The sequence below is a fragment of the Neoarius graeffei genome, chromosome 6 (assembly GCF_027579695.1).
Source record: "Neoarius graeffei isolate fNeoGra1 chromosome 6, fNeoGra1.pri, whole genome shotgun sequence".
Taxonomy (NCBI): Eukaryota; Metazoa; Chordata; class Actinopteri; order Siluriformes; family Ariidae; genus Neoarius; species Neoarius graeffei.
This window is the reverse complement of record NC_083574.1, coordinates 22,874,796-22,896,154: the sequence shown is the minus strand read 5'-3', so window position 1 is coordinate 22,896,154 and position 21,359 is coordinate 22,874,796. Positions and strand designations below refer to the sequence as shown.

Here is a 21,359-nt window from a genome sequence, read left to right as displayed (position 1 = left end):
GCCCTATGTCTTGGACACTCGGGTGAAGAGAGGGGCTGAGCTGTCAACTGATCACCACCTGGTGGTGAGTTGGATCCGCTGGCGGAGGAGGAAACCGGACAGACCTGCCAGGCCCGAACGTATGGTGAGGGTCTGCTGGGAACGTCTGGCCAAGCACTCTGTCGGGGAGGTCTTTAACTCCCACCTCTGGGAGAGCTTCTCCCAGCTTCCAAGGGAGGCGGGGGACATTGAGTCTGAGTGGACCATGTTCTCTGCCTCCATTGTCGACGTGGCTGTTCGGAGCTGTGGGCGCAAGGTCTCCGGTGCCTGTCGTGGCGGCAATCCCCGAACCCGGTGGTGGACACCGGAAGTAAGGGATGCCGTCAAGCTGAAGAAGGAGTCCTATCAGGCTATGTTGGCCTTTGGGACTCCTGAGGCAGCTGATGGGTATCAGCAGGCCAGGCGTGCCGCAGCTCGGTCAGTTGCGGAGGCAAAAACTCGGAACTGGGAAGAGTTCGGTGAGGCCATGGAGGAGGACTATCGGTCAGCCTCGAAGAAATTCTGGCAAACCGTCCAGCGCCTCAGGAGGGGGAAGCAGTACTCTGCCAACACTGTTTACGGTGCGGGCGGGGAGCTGTTGACCTCAACTGGGGACATTGTCGGGCGGTGGAAGGAATACTTCGAGGATCTCCTCAATCCCACCGTCACGTCTTCCATTGAGGAAGCGGAGGCTGATGACTCAGAGGTGGACTCGTCCATTACCCAAGCCGAAGTCACTGAGGTGGTTAGCAAGCTCCTCGGTGGCAAGGCACCGGGGTGGATGAGATCCGCCCCGAGTATCTCAAGTCTCTGGATGTTGTGGGGCTGTCTTGGCTGACGCACCTCTGCAACATCGCATGGCAGTCGGGGACAGCCTACTTGAGGCATCTGGAGTGGCAGAAAGGGGACCGGGGAGTGTGCTCCAATTATAGGGGAATCACACTTCTCAGCCTCCCAGGGAAGGTTTACTCCAGGGTACTGGAGAGGAGAATTCGGCCAATAGTCGAACCTCGGATCCAGGAGGAACAATGTGGTTTTTGTCCTGGTCGCGGAACACTGGACCAGCTTTGTACCCTTCATAGGGTGCTCGAGGGTTCATGGGAGTTTGCCCAACCAGTCCACATGTACTTTGTGGATCTGGAGAAGGCATTCAACTGTGTCCCTCGTGGTATTCTGTGGGGGGGTGCTTCGGGAGTATGGGGTTCAGGGCTCTTTACTAAGGGCTGTCCAGTCCCTGTACGAACGGAGCAGGAGTCTGGTTCGTGTTGCCGGCAGTAAGTCAGACCTGTTCCCAGTGCATGTTGGACTCTGGCAGGGCTGCCCTTTGTCACCGGTTCTGTTCATAATCTTTATGGACAGAATTTCTAGGTGCAGCCAGGGGCCGGAAGGAATCCTGTTTGGGAACCACAGGATTTCATCTCTGCTTTTTGCAGATGATGTTGTCCTGTTGGCGTCTGCAAACCAGGACCTTCAGCATGCACTGGGGTGGTTTGCAGTCGAGTGTGAAGCGGCTGGGACGAGAATCAGCACCTCCAAGTCCGAGGCCATGGTTCTCGACCGGAAAAGGGTGGCTTGTCCTCTCCAGGTTGGTGGAGAAGTCCTGCCTCAAGTGGAGGAGTTTAAGTATCTCGGCATCTTGTTCACGAGTGAGGGAAGGATAGAGTGTGAGATCGACAGGCGTATTGGTGCGGCCTCCGCAGTGATGCGGTCACTTTACCAGTCCATCATGGTGAAGAAGGAGCTGAGCCAAAAGGCGAAGCTCTCGATTTACCGGTCAATCTACGTTCCGACTCTCACCTATGGTCATGAGCTTTGGGTAATGACCGAAAGAACAAGATCGCGGATACAAGCGGCCGAAATGAGTTTCCTTCGCAGGGTGGCTGGGCGCTCCCTTAGGGTGAGAAGCACAGTCACTCGGGAGGAGCTCGGAGTAGAGCCGCTGCTCCTCCACATCGAGAGGAATCAGCTGAGGTGGCTCGGGCATCTCTTTCGGATGCCTCCTGGGCACCTCCCTGGGGAGGTGTTCCAGGCATGTCCCCCCGGGAGGAGGCCCTGGGGAAAACCCAGGACATGCTGGAGGGACTTTGTCTCTCGGCTGGCCTGGGAACGCCTCGGTGTTCTTCCCGAGGAGCTGGCCGAGGTGTCTGGGGAAAGGGAAGTTTGGGCTTCCATGCTCAGACTGCTGCCTCCGCGACCCGGCCCCGGATAAGCGGAAGAAGACGAGACGAGATTTATCGAATTTGCAAAAAATAAAAATGCTCTGTTTCTCAAAATCCAGTGAATGTGGACAGAATAAAAATAATTATTCCACTCAATCTCATCCTACAGGGCTTATAAGCCAACTCAGTGCTACACACCTCGTAGGCTATCAGCTCATGTACGACTCGATTTCATGGAATAACTGTTAAGTAGATACTACAGTGTAATTATATATTGTTGACAATAAATCACAATACAAATTTATGATAATTCAACTCAATAAAATAAATCATGATTATTATCAGGCTGCGAAATCTTAGGTTTTCCTTACTGTAAGTGCATGGTTTACACAGCAGAGGGCACGATAATGTACCGTACCAGGAATGCATGTGACTTCACTGTAGGCAGAAGTAAAACAGCTCTTATATCACAAAAAAAAATGGGAAAGAGATGTTGTACAAATAGATTTAACAAGAAATCGGAGCTGTTTTTTAACAGACTGCTGAAGGCTAAAGAAAAGAGAAGCAGCTGGAGGTAATACATTCATCAAAGTTTATTAAGGAAAGCCCTATTTGTTATTACATTTTCATCTCATCTCATTATCTCTAGCCGCTTTATCCTGTTCTACAGGGTTGCAGGCAGGCTAGAGCCTATCCCAGCTGACTACGGGCGAAAGGCAGGGTACACCCTTTCATACTTAATAAAAGGAATATTTTAGTAATAGGCCATTATATTTTACTCCAATATTTATGAATTTGGGTAAATAATTATTGTTGGTTATTAAGAAAATGAAGTTTTTGTTGATCACGGAAAAAAAACATTTTTGTTTTAATAAAAAAAAATTCTTCATTTTAATTTTAACTTTTTTTTTGAGAATTGAGAATTGGGTGAATTGTTACATGCCTAGTAGATACAGGACTGTATTCGTGCTTACCAAGATGGACCCAAGACCTCTATTCTACATAACGAGTTCTGAGCCAGAGAATTTTTGTTGACATTGTATTGACCTGGTCCAAAAACATTTAGACCCTCTCAGACATAAACCTTACATTTTCCTCTCAGCTGTATGCCATATCATTGCCATGATATTCACCACTGACTGTTAACTTAAAAGATTTTCACAGCATCAGCTGGTCTCATTAACACCAGGAGATTGCTGGAACGTTTATGGTGTTGCGTGTTATGTGTGCGAAGGGACTTTAGTCAGCAACACTCCTGAAATCTGATTGGATTCTGGTTCGCTGTGATAAAAGTGCCTCCCAAATGAATAAATGGAATTACAGCAAGCTTGGTATGTATCAGCCTCCAGTTGAGGCTTTTTGTTCTAAAAGGAGAGTAGTACGTTATCACGTGGCTGCGTCTGATTCCATTAGCTAAGTGAAGTCACGGGGTGAGTGAAAAACACAGCTTCAAATATCCATAATAAGAAGATCAAATCAGCAAACTGGTCGTACATTGTTGCCCGTGTGTGTGTGTGTGCGTGCGCGCTGAGTCTGGAATGATATCTTTGTCAGTATTGTCTTATGAAGGCACTATAATCACCTGCACTCCATTCCTTATTACGCTCTGATCCGTTTAAGTGTCTCTGGAGGACACTGTTAGTGTCCTATGACTGTGTGTGTGTGTTCAGATTTCTTACTTTTGCACGTTACCTTCACCAGAAATTATTATACTCCAAGAAAACTCATTCAGGTTATTCACCTTATCTGTTTTTTCACCCTCTTTTATCTATTTTCTTTCTTCATCTTTCACCCTGTTTGTCTCCCCTTTCTATTGTCCATCTTTCTTTCCATCCATTCTTATTCTTCTTTCTGTCTTTTTCTGTCTGTCTGTTTCTCTTTGTCTGTCTCTGCATCTCTCTGTCTCTGTTACTGTCGCTGTTTCTCGGTGTCTTTCTCTCTCTGTCTGTCCTTGTCTGTATGTCACTTTTTGTTTCTTTCTGTTGATCTCTGTCTGTCTGTGTGTCTCTTGCTTTCTCTGTTTTCTGTCTGTCTTTGTCCCACTCTGTTTTCTTTGTTTCTCTCTCTCTCTCTCTCTCTCTCTCTCTCTTTCTCTGTGTGTGCCCTTCTCTGTGTCTCTCTGTCTAAATTCCTCTGTGCCCTTCTCTGTGTCTCTGTCTGTATCTCTTGTCTAATTTTTTATTGTTGGTCTCTCTCTCTCTCTCTCTCTCTCTCTCTCTCTCTCTCTCTCTGCAGTTGGTCTCTGCCGATGGCTCTCACGGCTCAGATGGAGGTTCAGTGTGTGCAGAGACTCAGGCTGATCTTCCACCTCCATTAGAGAGGACAGGGGGCATTGGAGACTCCAGACCACCCTCCTTCCAGTGAGTAACCTGTGTGTGTGTGTGTGTGTGTGTGTGTGTGTGTGTGTGTGTGTGTGTGTGTGTGTGTCTATAAGAAAGAGAGTGCCCTTAGTAACATTAAACACACATCTGAAAATGTTCAAAGCACACAAGTATACACGCAGATACACTTGTTATCCTTTCATTCAATAGTCTCATTTGTCCTCAAATTAAACTAATAAAACTCGTCTCCCCCTCCTGCCTGACAGAATTCTGGGAAGTCGAAATGTGTTTTTGGAACTGACCCATGACTCTTAGCATGCGGTGTTTAAGTGTGTATGTCACTGTGAATAAAGACTGACTCACAGCACATCACCAGCACACACACACGCACACACATACACACTCACTCATCCTCATCAATATTGATCAATATTTCACTCTAAATGCATTGATTTCTTTAAGGATCATTGCATGGATGGTGTGTGTGTGTGTGGTGAGGGGAACAGTGCTTAGACAGCTAGGATATGATGCAGCAGAAATGCATAGATTGGAAAAGATTTTGTTCTTGTCTATTATTATTATTATTATTATTATTATTATTATTATTATTGAGAAACAGCCAATCACTTCTTCCATGTGGATTGAGCAACAGTGTAAAACACCATGGTGTTTTACACTGTAATAATGATACGTTGGGTTTTATTGTCATCACTGTCACCTCTTTAGTTATCTCAGAGGTTTGTGTAAATTGAGCCAGAACATCCACAGGTTCTTGTTCGGGACAGTTAAACCATGTTGAATGTGTACTCTGATTGATTTCTCAAAATGTTGGGTTTTTTGGGGGGGAATGAAAGATGAAAGAAAAACCCTCATTTGAAGGGATTCCTCACTTGTTCGGCTGTACTAAAAGTTTATAACACCCCCCCACCACACACACACACACACACACACACACACACGTACAGTACACACACCAGGGCTGCTGCTTTACTGGCCACTCCCTTTATCTTTGTGTGAACATACATGTGTATGTATGGCTGTTTGTCCTGCTGGTGTTTCCTCTCTCTGTATGTGTGTGTGTGTGTGTGTGTTTCCGGCTCTGTCTCTGGCTGCCGGACCCCCTGTGTGCCCAGTTTAATAATTAAATCAGTGGAAATGCAGCTGGCAGAAGTTTGGAAAAATACAGCGTTTCTTGAGTGCCCTCTGCTGGTGGCTTTGTGTGTGTGTGTGTGTGTGCGTGCGTGCGTGCGTGTGTGCGTGCATGTGCATATAGTGGTGCTTGAAAGTTTATGAACCCTTTAGAATTTTCTATATTTCTGCATAAATATGACCTAAAACATCATCAGATTTTCACACGTCTTAAAAGTAGATAAAGAGAACCCAGTTAAACAAATAAGACAAAAATAATATACTTGGTCATTTATTTATTGAGGAAAATGATCCAATATTACATATCTGTGAGTGGCAAAAGTATGTGAACCTTTGCTTTCATTATCTGGTGTGACCCCCTTGTGCAGCAATAACTGCAACTAAATGTTTGCGGTAACTGTTGATCAGTCCTGCACACCGGCTTGGAGAAATTTTAGCCCATTCCTCCATACAGAACAGCTTCAACTCTGGGATGTTGGTGGGTTTCCTCACATGAACTGCTTGCTTCAGGTCCTTCCACAACATTTTGATTGGATTAAGGTCAGGACTTTGACTTGGCCATTCCAAAACATTAACTTCTTTAACCATTCTTTGGTAGAATGACTTGTGTGCTTAGGGTCATTGTCTTGCTTCATGACCCACCTTCTCTTGAGATTCAGTTCATAGACAGATGTCCTGACATTTTCCTTTAGAATTCGCTGGTATAATTCAGAATTCATTGTTCCATCAATGATGGCAAGCCGTCCTGGCCCAGATGCAGCAAAACAGGCCCAAATCATGATACTACCACCACCATGTTTCACAGATGGGATAAGGTTCTTATGCTGGAATGCAGTGTTTTCCTTTCTCCAAACATAATGCTTCTCATTTAAACCAAAAAGTTCTGTTTTGGTCTCATCCATCCACAAAACATTTTTCCAATAGCCTTCTGGCTTGTTCACGTGATCTAACTGCAGATGAGCAGCAATGTTCTTTTTGGAGAGCAGTGGCTTTCTCCTTGCAACCCTGCCATGCACACCATTGTTGTTCAGTGTTCTCCTGATGGTGAACTTATGAACATTAACATTAGCCAATGTGGGAGAGGCCTTCAGTTGCTTAGAAGTTACCCTGGGGTCCTTTGTGACCTCGCCGACTATTACACGCCTTGCTCTTGAAGTGATCTTTGTTGGTCGACCACTTCTGGGGAGGGTAACAATGGTCTTGAATTTCCTCCATTTGTACACAGTCTGTCTGACTGTGGATTGGTGGAGTCCAAACTCTTTAGAGATGGTTTTGTAACCTTTTCCAGCCTGATGAGCATCAACAACACTTTTTCTGAGGTCCTCAGAAATCTCCTTTGTTCATGCAATGATACATTTCCACAAACGTGTTGTGAACATCAGACTTTGATAGATCCCTGTTCTTTAAATAAAACAGGGTGCCCACTCACACCTGATTGTCATCCCATTGATTGAAAACACCTGACTCTAATTTCACCTTCAAATTAACTGCTAATCCTAGAGGTTCACATACTTTTGCCATTCACAGATAATATTGGATCATTTTCCTCAATAAATAAATGCCAAAGTATAATATTTTTGTCTAATTTGTTTAACTGGGTTCTCTTTATCTACTTTTAAGACTTGTGTGAAAATCTGATGATGTTTGAGGTCATATTTATGCAGAAATATATATAGAAAATTCTAAAGGGTTCACAAACTTTCAAGCACCACTGTGTGTGTGTGTGTGTGTGTGTGTGTGTGTGTGTGTAATATATATATATATATATATATATATATATATATATATATATATATATTACACACACCACGTTATATTGCTTCTGCAATTCTCAGGCTTGTTTTGTGGCGAAATACATTCTGCCCCTCAGACATAACGTTTTCCCCTGTGACTGTCACCTTTCAAAAGCACACTAAAACGACACAGCACTCACCTCATTAACATAACACGCAACACCTGCGAGCACTGATTGGGGGAGTGGCCACACGTGATTGACGAAGCGCTTGTTTTAAATGTCACTATGCTGCATCCGTAGCTGGAGGAGAGGAAGTGTAGCGCAGCAGAGCAGAACAGAGCTCTGTTTGGTTCTTGTGCGAGCAAAGCGTGAAGGCGCGATTCTGGAGTAGAAGCTAAACCAAGTGGAAGACTTGTACATTGTTGCCGACGACGGAATCTGCGGCGGGAAATTGCAAGCCGACCCAAGCAAGATTTCCGTGACGGAGGTACATCGCAAGCCACAGGTGAGAGGAGCAAATAGCTACTTCAAGCCCAATGCGGGAAGCGGATGGCTAAGGACTGTTGAAGCTTCGGATCCAGGACAGTCCAGTTTACACAGCCAGCTCCAGAACTGTGAGTTAAAGTGTTTATCCACACGCCCCTTGCTGCTCGTTTACCAAGCGCTACTGGAACTACAAACTCTCTCTCCCTCCACACATGCTAACATCCACCCACACACACACACACACACACACATGAGCACTGGGTTTACACGACTTTTTTTTTTTCATGCCCCTTTCGCCGTATTGGGAGCATAAGGTTGTTATGGGGTTGTATTGATGCCATTATTTTTTTTGTGTGAATAAGTAAAGAGTATGCACATTTAAAACCTACTTTTGTTATTGTTTATTATTGCTGGCGGTGGTTACTTTTAAGTGGCAGGATTTTGGGCCTGCCTGGCACCCAAACTAAAATTCATACTTGAACCTTGGGTAACACCGTTACAGAATTGGCACCCGAACAGGGACATGAACTGTAATTAACAGGACTTGAACTATAATTAACAGGGACATGAACTGTAATTAACAGGACTTGAACTGTTTAGTGACTGTTCCTTGGACTTTTTGGACTTGTGGGACACTTTAAATAAAAAAAAAAACTACTGTTGAATTGAACGCTGTATTGATGGTGGTGTGTATGCTATGCTGTGCTATCACTGCTATGTTGTGTTATCACTGATACTGTGCTGATATTGGTGTTTTGAACCTGTGCTCAGGTCTGTGTTAAATTTTTATCACACTGCTGAATTTTCTTTGTATGATAATTGCCTGGGTATTTCCCTATTGGTTTACATGTCTCTTTGATAACTGTGTAACTTGTTACTTTTCAAGTGGGGTACATTTTGCTACAAACATACAGACACACAAAAAACACAAACATTTCAAACATCATTTTTCACATCATTTAATAATCAATAACACAACCTATGTCACAACCTAAAGCCGCAATGTCAGAACGGGAGAGCCACACAGACGTCCCCACGTCTCCTGAGACACAAACCTCACCACCTGACATAAGCACACCTCAAATTGAGCATCGGGTGTTCCTCTATCCTCCTTTGCGTTGCGATGCCTCTTTTATTCTTACTAGCCCTGGACTTCTTGGTACTGCTACTGCAGACCAGTGGCCTACTGTGTCTACAGCGCCCCCTTCATTGACCGCTGAGCCATCCAATCTGCTAACAGCTGCGCTACAGACTACTGGTTCAGACTACACTCAGGCCGCAGCTGCCTCTCCATTAGATATGGATTTGGACACTTCTCCATCATGGTCTTCAGACACCTCAGTGCAGCGTGACTTGCCTATGGAGCTCCCAACACCAGCACGAAAGCTCGGTGCACTGGCGCTAAAAACTCCTGACAACTGGGCCCTGATATTTCAGAAACTGGAACAACAGGATGCTCAACTCGGTAAGGTCACTAAACTAGTGGCCAGGAGCCGCTTTCACTTGGAGGCCAAGTTGGAGGTAGTGTCTGAAACGGCAAAAACAAAATTCGAAAAACTCAGTGCAGCACTCACAGCTAGTACACAGAAAACAGAGAATGAATGGGATAAGTTGCTGAAGGCCATTAAAACCATTATCACAGAAGAAGTTAAAAACCAAAGTATTACACAACTGGAAGAAATCCGTTTCATGGTCCAACAGTTACAGGCCGAGGTACAGCAGGAGGTCTTGTCCCAGAGGAGGGCTGTTGCAGCAGACTGTGGGCACCTGTCACAGAACATGGACAGCTGTATTAGAATTACCAACCAAATAAACACATCTTTAGGACATCTACCAGCACACATAACAAAAGAGTACAACATACTTACCAACAAGATAACGGAGTTAGAGAAAAAGATTGAGCAACATGTCTCAACCACATCTCCTCTTACTGGCATGAGGCCATCAGTAACCCCTCACACTACAGCTACAGCCACTCCAGCTTCACTGCCCAGCCACTCCAGCTTCATACCCACAACGCCACCTACTGGAACAAAGTCTGGTCATCTAAAAGTTCTAACACTGTCATTTCCTACCTTTGGCAAGGCAAGCGACAATCCAGACCCTGTCCTTTACCTCTCTAAGTGCCGTGACTTTCTAGCCATTCACCCTCTGTCTGACGCAGAGATTCTGGCTACCTTCCGAACTGTCCTGCACGGCACAGCCAGAGATTGGTGGGAGATTGCCATGACTGAGGTCCTTACCTGGGCCCAGTTCCAGAAAAAGTTTCTGTCAACGTTCCTGTCTGATGATTACGAAGAGGAGCTCACGGACCAAGTACGAAACTGATGGGAGAAAGAAAACGAGTCCATCCATGATTTTGCCTTCTCTCACCGTGCCCTTTGTAAACAATGGAAACCCACCATCACTGAGGCTGAGATAGTGAAACTCATTCTAAAAAATGTCAAACCACGGCTGGCTACCTGCCTACGGGGTCGGGCTCAGAATGTTGAAGAGTTGGTGAAGCTCGGCCATCAGCTGGAAAAAGACTTAGAGCAACAATCCTTGTATGAAACACAGCATGGTACGCATGACAAAAGTGTACAGAGGGCGAAAAACACTCCCAAATCTACAGACTTGGACACGCCTTTTATTACATGCTGGCGCTGTAAAGGTCAACATCCACCTGGCTCTTGCCCTCAATACCAACCATCTCCTGGAGGCCGTCAGTCCACACAACACTGTCCCAAGAACACGTCTCGGCCATCTAAGCCAGCACAGCAGGGCAATGGCAACATCAACCTTACCACTACAAAGAGTTCGAAGAACCAGATCAAAGGTATGTCTACCACAACACCGGGAAGCACCTTCAGTATTCCCCGGCAGCTGGCAGTCACAGTCAACATCAGACCTTGGAATGGCAGGGCTATAATTGATACTGGGGCAAGCTATACACTCATCCACGAACAGGTCTGGAAAGCTCTCAAAAGGCCCAAGGAAGACCTGGAGCCTTGGACAAGCGGACCTCTCTTCCTCGCTAATGGAGAGACTGAGACGCCCCTTGGAAAGGCTGAAGTAACCATCAACTTGGGTGAGGTTTCATGCATGTATGAGGTGGCAGTCCTGTCCCCAAAAGCTTTGGCCTACAAAGCAGTTCTTGGCCCCGATTACTTATTTCACAGCAGACTGCAAATCCATGCAGCTGACTGTCAGTACCGTTTCAAGGGGAGGCCAGAGAGATATCTGTTCCAGCAGAATGATGAACAAACCACCCTTTACACTACACCACTTGGAGCTACTCTTATGTCTTGCATACCCCCTCCTTGCTTGCCCCCACAGCCTGTGGCACTCACCGCTCAAGACTACATTGATCTTGCAGTAGAGAATGCTGAGGTGAAAGAGTGGGAGAAGGCTGGTTTTAGACAGCTTCTGGAGTCCAAACCAGATCTATGTTCTTTGAAGCCAGGAAGGACTGACGTGTTAAAGCACCACATCCATACCACCAGTGAAGTGCCGATCAAGCAAAAACCCTACAGGATGTCTGCGCAAAAACGTCAAGTCGTGGAGCAGCATCTGAAGGACATGCCTGATCAAGGTGTGATCGAACCATCTTACTCCGGGTGGACCTCACCAGTTGTCCTTGTCCCAAAGAAATGTGGAACGCTTAGGTTCTGTGTTTGATTACAGAAAGTTAAATGCATTCACTGAGACCGACGCATACCCACTGCCCAACATCAATGAACTTCTAGAGTCACTTGCCGGCTCCACTGTCTTCTCCACTCTAGACCTAAACAGTGGCTATTGGCAGGTCGCCATGGACGCCACAAGTGTGGCCAAGACAGCTTTTGTGACCCACATGGGCACTTTCCAGTTCAGAGTCATGCCTTTTGGACTCAAAAACGCCCCAGCCAGTTTCCAATGCTTAATGGATCTGGTGTTGGCTGAGCTTAAAGGAAAAGTGTGTCTAGTGTACCTAGATGATATTGTGATCTCAACGTCATTTCCAAGACCTTCATGCCGTTCTGGAAAAGCTTCAAGCAGCAGGACTCACCTTGAACCTGAAAAAGTCCAAGTTCTGCATGAAGGAAATAAAGTACCTGGGCCATGTCATCTCCGCCCAAGGAACCACTGCAGACCCCATGAAGGTGGAGGCCATCAAGGCTTACCCGGCTCCAACAACGATCAAGGAGGTGCAGAGATTCCTTGGCCTTGCAGGATGGTACTACTGGTTTGTACCTGGATTCTCTCAAATCGCAGAACCACTCAACGCTCTCAAGAAGAAAGGCCGTGTCTTCCAGTGGGATGAGAAGTGTGAGAAAGCTTTTCAAACCTTAAAAGACCACCTTATGTCTCCTCCTGTCCTTGGTCATCCTGACCTAGAACTTCCTTTCTTCGTCTACACAGACGCCAGTGACTTGGGGCTTGGTGCCATCTTGGCACAGAAGAAGGGGATCGGCCATGAAGAGGTCATTGCTTTCGCAAGCAGAAGCTTAAACAAGGCTGAAAGGAACTACTCCGCAACGGAGAAGGAATGTCTTGCGGTCGTCTGGGCGCTGGAAAAATGGCAGCACTACCTGGAACCCAAACTGTTCACAGTAGTGACTGACCATGCCTCCTTGCAGTGGGTATTCAGCAACACCAAGACCTCCAGTCGTCTCCTCCGTTGGGCCCTTCACCTCCAGAAGTTGAACTTTATCATTGAATACCGCAAAGGGAAACTCAATGTAGCACCGGACGCCCTTTCTCAATGTCCTGTGGGGCCTTCGTGTATGTTGGCTGTGAGCCAAAAGGAACCACAAAATTTTCCCTTCTCCACCATGACCTTGTGGGAGGAACAGCACAAAGACCCCCAGATAGAGAAAGTCATGAAAGATCTGGCTGAAGGCTGTGAAGACGTCGGAGAGAACTATGCCGTGGTTGATGACCTGCTGTACAGAATGATCAAGCTGGATGACGATGACAAGAAGCATCACTTTCGTGTGTGGATACCAAAGACACTAGTACCTCCACTCCTGGCAGCATACCATGACTCCCCCTGGTGTGGACACCAAGGTATGTTCAAGACCTACAAACGCATTCACAACGTGGCTTTCTGGCCTAAGATGTGGGACAAAGTGCGGAGCTATGTTCGTGCCTGTACAGTTTGCCAGACATGCAAAGGAGACAACCAGAAGCCATGTGGGAAACTCCAACAAACCACTGTGAGCTATCCCAATGAGATGCTTGGAGTTAACCTCATGGGACCTCTACTCCGCAGTCCGGACAGACATGAATATCTACTTGTCCTCGTCGATTATTATACCCGCTGGGTAGAGTTATTTCCCCTCCGTACAGCATCCTCTGCCGTGGTAGCCCGCATCATCCGTGATGAAATACTTACCCACTGGGGCGTACCTGATTATATCCTGTCTGATAGAGGGCCTCAGTTTGTGTCCAGCTTGTTCAAGGAACTCTGTCACACCTGGTCAGTCACCCCCAAACTTACCACAACATACCATCCACAAACCAACCTGACTGAAAGGGTTAACAGGAATCTGAAATCCATGATCGCATCCTATGTCTCAGATAACCATTGAAAATGGGACCAATACTTACCTGAATTCCGATTTGCCCTCAACTCCGCTGTTCACGAGACGACTGGGACTACTCCTGCCGAGCTGCACCTTGGGAGGAAGTTGCGTAGTCCCATGGACAAACTCCTCAGAGGACAAAACCTTACCCCTGACGACGCCGGATACGATGTTGTGCGACACCTAAAAGACCTGCAAAAGAAAGCACACATTAGCAGTAAGAAAGCAAAGGCAAGACAACTTAGGAACTACAACAAGAACAGAAAAGAAGTTCAGTACATACCTAAGGACAGAGTGTGGGTGCGCAACCGTACTCAGTCATCTAAGGCCAAACACTTTTCTGCAAAGCTGGCGCCAAAGTGGAAGGGACCCTACAGAGTCTTGCGGCAGTTGGGCCCTGTGAACTTTGAGGTGGTACGGGAAGACTCTGGGGAAGACCTGAGCAATGTCCACGTCAACAACCTCAAACCTAGTCTGGCTAACGCGACTGCAAAGCTCTACGAGCTATTGGTCTGGCCAAGATATTAAGCCCAACCGTTTCCCAGAGCCCGTGGTTGACCCGCCTCCCTGAAATGCCTCAGTTTGCTACTGGTCGAAGCCAGAAAAGGCTGTGACGAAGCTTAAACCAATCACATCACTCTTTCCTCTGACGTATGCGACGCGACGGGGCTAACTGGTAGATTAAACCATAGACATCCTATTATTAAACTCTTACCGAAGCCGGTCGGAAGCAAGGCGAAAACGTCCTTCCTTTCAATAAATACCTCCAGGGCTGCTCTTTGCTCTGTTTTCAATGAGAACTTCCTGTTGAATGCTTTCAATACAGCATTCGTGAATGAAGCGCTTCCGGCATAGATTCTGTAAACAATCTATGGCTTCCGGTCGCAGTTCTGCTACGTCAGTGCCTTGAACACGCCTCTACCCAGGGCCGTTGGAGATGCTCAAAGTTGATTGGTTCCCGATTTTTCGGGAGCTTGGAAGAGCTGTAGATAGCTTGCCTGGCCAGACTAAGCTCGCAACAGGCCCTCATGTTGCGTCACGCTTAGGATGGGCGGGCCCAGGCTACCTCAAACCCTGCTTTCCCACAGCAGCTGAGATTGAGAGACAGGAAATGGAGGCACTGTCTAAAGTCTTTGAGGATGACTCCGATGATGAAGACTTTTTCGGCTTCACTTAGTCTCTTGTCTCTTGCCAACCATGGGTTGTCTTCCCATGGAGGGGGGGAATGTGGCGAAATACATTCTGCCCCTCAGACATAACGTTTTCCCCTGTGACTGTCACCTTTCAAAAGCCCACTAAAACGACACAGCACTCACCTCAATAACATAACACGCAACACCTGCGAGCGCTGATTGGGGGAGTGGCCACGCGTGATTGACGAAGCGCTTGTTTTAAATGTCACTATGCTGCATCCGTAGCTGGAGGAGAGGAAGTGTAGCGCAGCAGAGCAGAACAGAGCTCTGTTTGGTTCTTGTACGAGCAAAGCATGAAGGCGCGATTCTGGAGTGGAAGCTAAACCAAGTGGAAGACTTGTACATTGTTGCCGACGACGGAATCTGCGGCGAGAAATTGCAAGCCGACCCAAGCAAGATTTCCGTGACGGAGGTACATCGCAAGCCACAGGTGAGAGGAGCAAATAGCTACTTCAAGCCCAATGTGGGAAGCGGATGGCTAAGGACTGTTGAAGCTTCGGATCCAGGACAGTCCAGTTTACACAGCCAGCTCCAGAACTGTGAGTTAAAGCGTTTATCCACACGCCCCTTGCTGCTCGTTTACCAAGCGCTACTGGAACTACAAACTCTCTCTCCCTCCACACACGCTAACATCCCCACACACACATACGAGTACTGGGTTTACATGACTTTTTTTTATTTTACATGCCCCGTTCGCCGTATTGGGAGCATAAGGTTGTTATGGGGTTGTATTGATGTCATTATTTTTTTGTGTGAATAAGTAAAGAGCATGCACATTTAAAACCTACTTTTGTTATTGTTTATTATTGCTGGCGGTGGTTACTTTTAAGTGGCAGGATTTTGGGCCTGCCTGGCACCCGAACTAAAATTCATACTTGAACCTTGGGTAACACCGTTACAGTTTGACATTCAAAACTCCTTTACAGCAGCAGTTGACATTTACACAGCAGGACTCTTCTGAAAGGTCTGAAGCTGTACCTGTGTGTGTTTGTGTGTGCGGTGGATCAGCCTCACTGGCTTGCAGTTTGTTTTTCTTTTAGCTTAACAGCTATTCTTTCTTTTATCTGTTTCTCCATCTGTCACTTTTCAGTGCCAATGCAGCGGGCAGTCAGGACAATCTGGACAATGACACAGAGGCCGACGTCGGCACTTCAGTTCGGAGAGACAGAGAACGAGACAGGGAGAGAGAAAGAGAGAGACCACGTAGGAAAGACACCCATGACCATGGTGAGATTATTTTCCTGTCTGGAGCTCTTTAGTGACTCTTTAAATGTCATATTTAGAGCAGGGTGGGGGTTCCATTATGTAACTGTTCCTGCAAAAGAGGGATGAGTCTCTACATTTCTGTTTTACCACATGAACAAGATACTCTTAAAATGTGACGAAATGCTGCGTTCCATTTACCTCGGAAGTTGGAACTAGGAATGACGTCACAACCGAGTTGACTGTGTTCCAGTACAAGAAGTCGGAAAACCAAGATGTATGCCCAGGAAAACCTTTGCTTTGCTTTAGTCAGGTTAGCCATTGGCCATTGTTAGCATTACCAGTGATAACAATGTATTACGTGGTATTTTGCGCATACAAACACCATTGCAACATGCCGATGGAGAGAAGTTGGACAGTATTGTCTGTACAACTGGTTTAATAAAACACAAATTAGACAGAAGTGCTAATACACAGTATATTACTACAGCTTTCACTTCCTGTTGATGTGCTGAGCAGACATCTTGGATTTTGAGGTCAGGATTGATGAGGTTCTTCCGACTTTCTGAGTCAATAAAAATGACTGTTGCTGCAATTCAGTCAAGTTAGTTGTTTACAAAAGTCTAGCTGAACAAGGAATTTTATGGAGCTGGAGCTTAGTTGAATATCCTGTACTATTATACATATAGGACACTTTTTTTGATGGAATAAAAAAACGTGTATTTAAATTTTATATCTGGATTTCTGTAAAACTGCTTTGTGATGACGTCAATATGACAAAGCTCTATATAAATATAAAATTGAATTGAATAGAAACAGATTTTTGGAAGCAAGATTTTTGGAATAAATGGAAGCAAGTGTCTGGCTTTAGTACAATAATATAATATTTAGTATACTACATTACTAATTATACATACAGGACAATTTTTCGATGGAATAAAAACATGTATTCTATTCCCTTCTAGCGGGTTCCATTCATTTGGTTTGAGACTATGCAGTATTGTTGGCATATCGTGTCAATACTCCTACGTGTATTACATCACGCTACCCAATGGAGAATAAGCGTTGTATATGGTATATGAATATTGAATGGTTGTCAAGACAACATGATCTCATACGTCAGAGCTCATGTGAATATTCAGTGAGAGAGTTTTCTGCTGTGCATGCATAGAAGCATTTCTTTGTTCGCCGGAAAAGAGAAAGACACCAGGTAGCTCTGTTGTGTGTACTTGTCGATGTTGATTTTAAAAGTAACTAAGTAAATTACACAGGGAAATGAATACTTAAGTATGAGTGAAAAATATTGTGGCACGCGTGCATGGAAGAGTCTGGAGACAGAAATCTTAATTTCTTGGTTGTTAGCCTGTGCTACTTGCTCTCGATAGCACTGGATTGACTGCTTTATTAGCATTCGCTAACACTGCTGATGAACGCTACAGCGGCTGGAAGGTTACTTAACTGCTGTGCTGATGGTGCTGACTCGTGGTTAAACTCACATTGGCCTAGGGCAATAAATTTTTGGTCCATCCCACTATAAATCAAAATCTGATTGGTTAATTCATCTGTCACTTCCTACATAAACATACACTGCCATGGCCTTCTGTCCTGACAATGAAGTCCTAACCAATGAGTGAGCCAGCTCGAAACTGTTCTCAGCCTAGAGACAACAAACAAAAAACACTCATTGGATAAGTCTATTTTAATGTTTTCAGGACAGTAACCCTTTAATTTCTGAAGCAGATTTGATAGAAAATGAGGCTAAAATAAAATTGGAAGAGAATAATTATAATGAAATTATGAAAGAAATAAAATATGACATTTGAAATGCTGATATGTTTGGGCCTTCTCTAAAGGTCAAGTCAAGTCAAGTTTTTGTATAGCGCTTTTAACAATAAACATTGTCGCAAAGCAGCTTTACAGAATTTGAACGAATTAAAATATGAGCTAATTTTATCCCTAATCTATCCACAATGAGCACGCCTGTGGCGACGGTGGCAAGGAAAAACTCCCTCAGACAACATGAGGAAGAAACCTCGAGAGGAACCAGACTCAAAAGGGAACCCATCCCCATCCGGGCAACAACAGACAACATGACTATAACATTAACAGTCCTAACATAAAGTCAGCTTCGTTAATGCTATAAACCCCCCACCGATGGAAACCCGAGAGCAAAACCGTTCACGACAACCGTAGTGCCAAAGTCAACAAGTCAACTGCAGTCCTAAAGTCAGCAAGTCAACTGCAGTCCCCAGCCACAAAAGCACCACTGCAAGAGTCCAGAGCGTCCTCCAGGCGTGACCCCCAACTGTCCACATGGGGCCGCCCTCCACAGGAGCGATGCGATAAGACTCCAACCAGACACAGGGCACCAGGATGGATCAGGCAGGTCCAAGGAGCAGAAGAGGTCAGCATCTCGATCCCAGGACTGACATGTAACTCAGAGGGACAGATTTGGGAGGGAGAAGAGAGAGAAAACACAGGTTGTTAGGTATGCCCAATGTCACCTGAATAAGTAGGAACAGTATACATATTGCACTGAGTACAAGCAAGGACTCCGGCAACGAACTATGACAGCATAACTAAAAAGGGAGAGCCAGAAGGTATGAGGAAGCCCCAGGACATAAAGCAGCCAGCCACTACACCGTCAACAAACTTGAGTGAGCAAGCGATTGGGGGACTGACAGCATCCATACATCCCAGTTTACCAAAACACTCTGTCTGAGGACCCTCCAGATCTACACCTTTACCTCATAAACACCATTAACAAAAGGCTTGACTAAACAGATATGTTTTCAGCCTAGACTTAAATACTGCGACTGTGTCTGATTCCCGAACATTACTTGGAAAGCTGTTCCATAACTCTGGGGCTTTGTAAGAAAAGGCTCTGCCCCCTGATGTAGCCTTCACCTTTTGATCTAAGTAGGCGTGGCGGGTCATAGAGGAGCAGAAGTTCACTCAGGTACTGTGGTGCGAGACCATTCAGTGCTTTAAAGGTCAATAGTAGTACTTTATAATCAATACGAAATTTGATTGGGAGCCAATGCAGTGTGGATAAGACAGGGGTGATGTGGTCATATTTTCTAGTTCTAGTAAGGACTCTTGCTGTTGCATTTTGAACTAACTGGAGCTTATTTATGCACTTATTGGAACATCCAGACAGTAAGGCATTACAATAATCCAACCTGGAGGTAACGAAAGCATGAACTAGTTTTTCCGCGTCATGTAGTGACAATAAATTTCTTATCTTAGCAATACTTCTGAGATGAAAGAAAGCTATCCGGGTAATGTTATCAATGTGAGTTTCAAATGAAAGACTGGGGTCGATAATCACTCCGAGGTCTTTTACTGCTGCACGTGAAGAAACAGAAAGGCCATCCAGAGTTACTGTGTAATCAGAAAACTTACTTCTAGTTGCATGTGGTCCTAGTACAAGTACTTCAGTCTTGTCAGAGTTAAGTAGAAGGAAATTAATAAGCATCCAGTGTCTAATGTCCTTCACACATTCCTCAATTCTATTAAGCTGGTGTCTCTCATCAGGTTTTGCAGAAACGTACAACTGTGTGTCATCAGCATAACAGTGGAAACTAATACAATGTTTACGAATAATATCACCCAGAGGTAACATGTATAAAGAAAAAAGCAGTGGACCCAAGACAGAACCTTGTGGAACACCAAACTTTACCTCAGTATGTCTAGAAATATCACCATTTATATCAACATACTGATAGCGATCAGTTAAATAAGACCTGAGCTAGGAGAGGGCCGTTCCCTTAACTCCCACAACATTTTCTAGTCCATCCAGAAGAATGGAATGATCAATGGTATCAAATGCTACACTAAGGTCCAGCAACACAAGCAGCAAGACACAGCCCTGATCAGACGCCAACAGTAGGTCGTTTACTACTTTAACCAGAGCTGTCTCTGTGCTATGATGAGGTCTAAATCCTGACTGATACATTTCATGGATGTTATTCCTATGTAAATATAACCATAACTGCTGTGCCGCAGCTTTTTCAAGGATCTTGGAGATAAAGGGGAGGTTTGATATTGGGTGATAATTGGACAGCTGACAGGGATCAAGGTCAGGTTTTTTTAATCAGGGGTTTGATAACTGCTAGTTTAAAGGATTTGGGTACATAGCCAATCCTAAGAGAATAATTTATTATTCCCACTTATTTTTAGAAGCGGTTCAATTACTTCAGGTATTATCTGTTTGAATAGACATGTAGGTAAGGGATCTAGTAAACAAGTTGAGGCTTTTGATGCCGAGATTAATGAAAGTAATTCAGTTTCTTTTAGGGCAGTAAAACATTCTAATTGCTGATCTGATACAGTTATATTGTTAACTACAGGATCACTTACGTTGTCTGACCTTTAAATTAGTAGTTTGAATTTTTTGTTGCATATTCTCAATTTTGTCATTAAAAAAATTCATGAAATCATTGCTGCAGGTGTGCATGTGTCTATAGTGGACTTATTCCTGGTTAATTTTACTACAGTATTAAATAGGAATCTAGGATTATTTTTGTTATCTTCTATTAGGGAGGAGAAATATGTTGGTCTAGCAGCACTAAGAGCTTTTCTATATTTCAGGAAGCTCTCCTTCCACACTAATTTGAACGCTACCAATTTTGTTTGACGCCATTTACGTTCCAATTTTCGAATGGTCTGTTTTAATGTGCGAGTGTCATCATTATACCAGGGTGCTAATTTTTTGTCTCTGACCATTTTCCTTTTAAGAGGAGTTGCATTATCTATTGCCGCTTTTCCACTACAAACGCGGCTGAGCCGTGCCGTGCTGAGTCGAGCTGAGCGGGGCTGTTGGAGTTGCATTTCGACTACAACCGCGCTGAACCGTGCTGGCTGGAAGTGGGTGGACACATTGGGTGGAGTTAGCGAAAGTGGGTGGACGTCACGTGATGTCGTTAAGCAGCGCAAACAGTGACATCAGTGACAGTGGCGGAACAAGTCAGAGCCGGGCCGGGGGTGGGGCAAATGACCGGGCCCTTTATTAAAGCTTATCATAACATCATTTTAGGCTACAAAATGTCCGCAACTGCGGTGTTTACCAATTTCAACACTACCGGGTGCAACTATGTTATTTAGTACATCAAGTCCTTCAAACGAACATGTAACTCAGAAACAAAAAACATTAGGATACTGTACATGGCTCATAATAAAAACATCAATAGCCTATACTGCGCACATTATTTGAAGGGCATACGAATGAGCGCTCAGAGGTTGCAACGGTGACAGGAAGAGTCAGAAATAAAAGGAGGGCGGTGCAAACCTCACAATGCACTGTGTTTACCAATTTCAACACTACGGGGTGCAACTGTGTTATTTTGTACATTAAGTCCTTCAAACGAACATGTAACTCAGAAACAAAAAAACATTAGGCGACATACTGTACATGGCTCATAATAAAACATCAATAGCCTACTGTGCGCATTATTTGAAGGGCATACGACGAGCCTTGCGCTCCGCGAACTCGTCCACGATGTGATCTTTTCAGCGGTAGTCTCACGACCCGAATAGTAAACAAT

The 21,359-nt window shown here is 45.0% G+C and overlaps 1 protein-coding gene across 1 annotated transcript in view; it reads left to right on the top strand.

Annotated features, from left to right (window-relative positions):
• Positions 1–21,359, top strand: part of LOC132887802 (segment polarity protein dishevelled homolog DVL-3) — a 174,013-nt gene that overhangs the window by 114,323 nt on the left and 38,331 nt on the right. The window contains exons 3-4 of the mRNA XM_060923448.1: positions 4,413–4,537; positions 15,701–15,837. Coding sequence (XP_060779431.1) covers positions 4,413–4,537; positions 15,701–15,837 — 262 coding nt within the window. The remainder of the gene's footprint in view (positions 1–4,412; positions 4,538–15,700; positions 15,838–21,359) is intronic.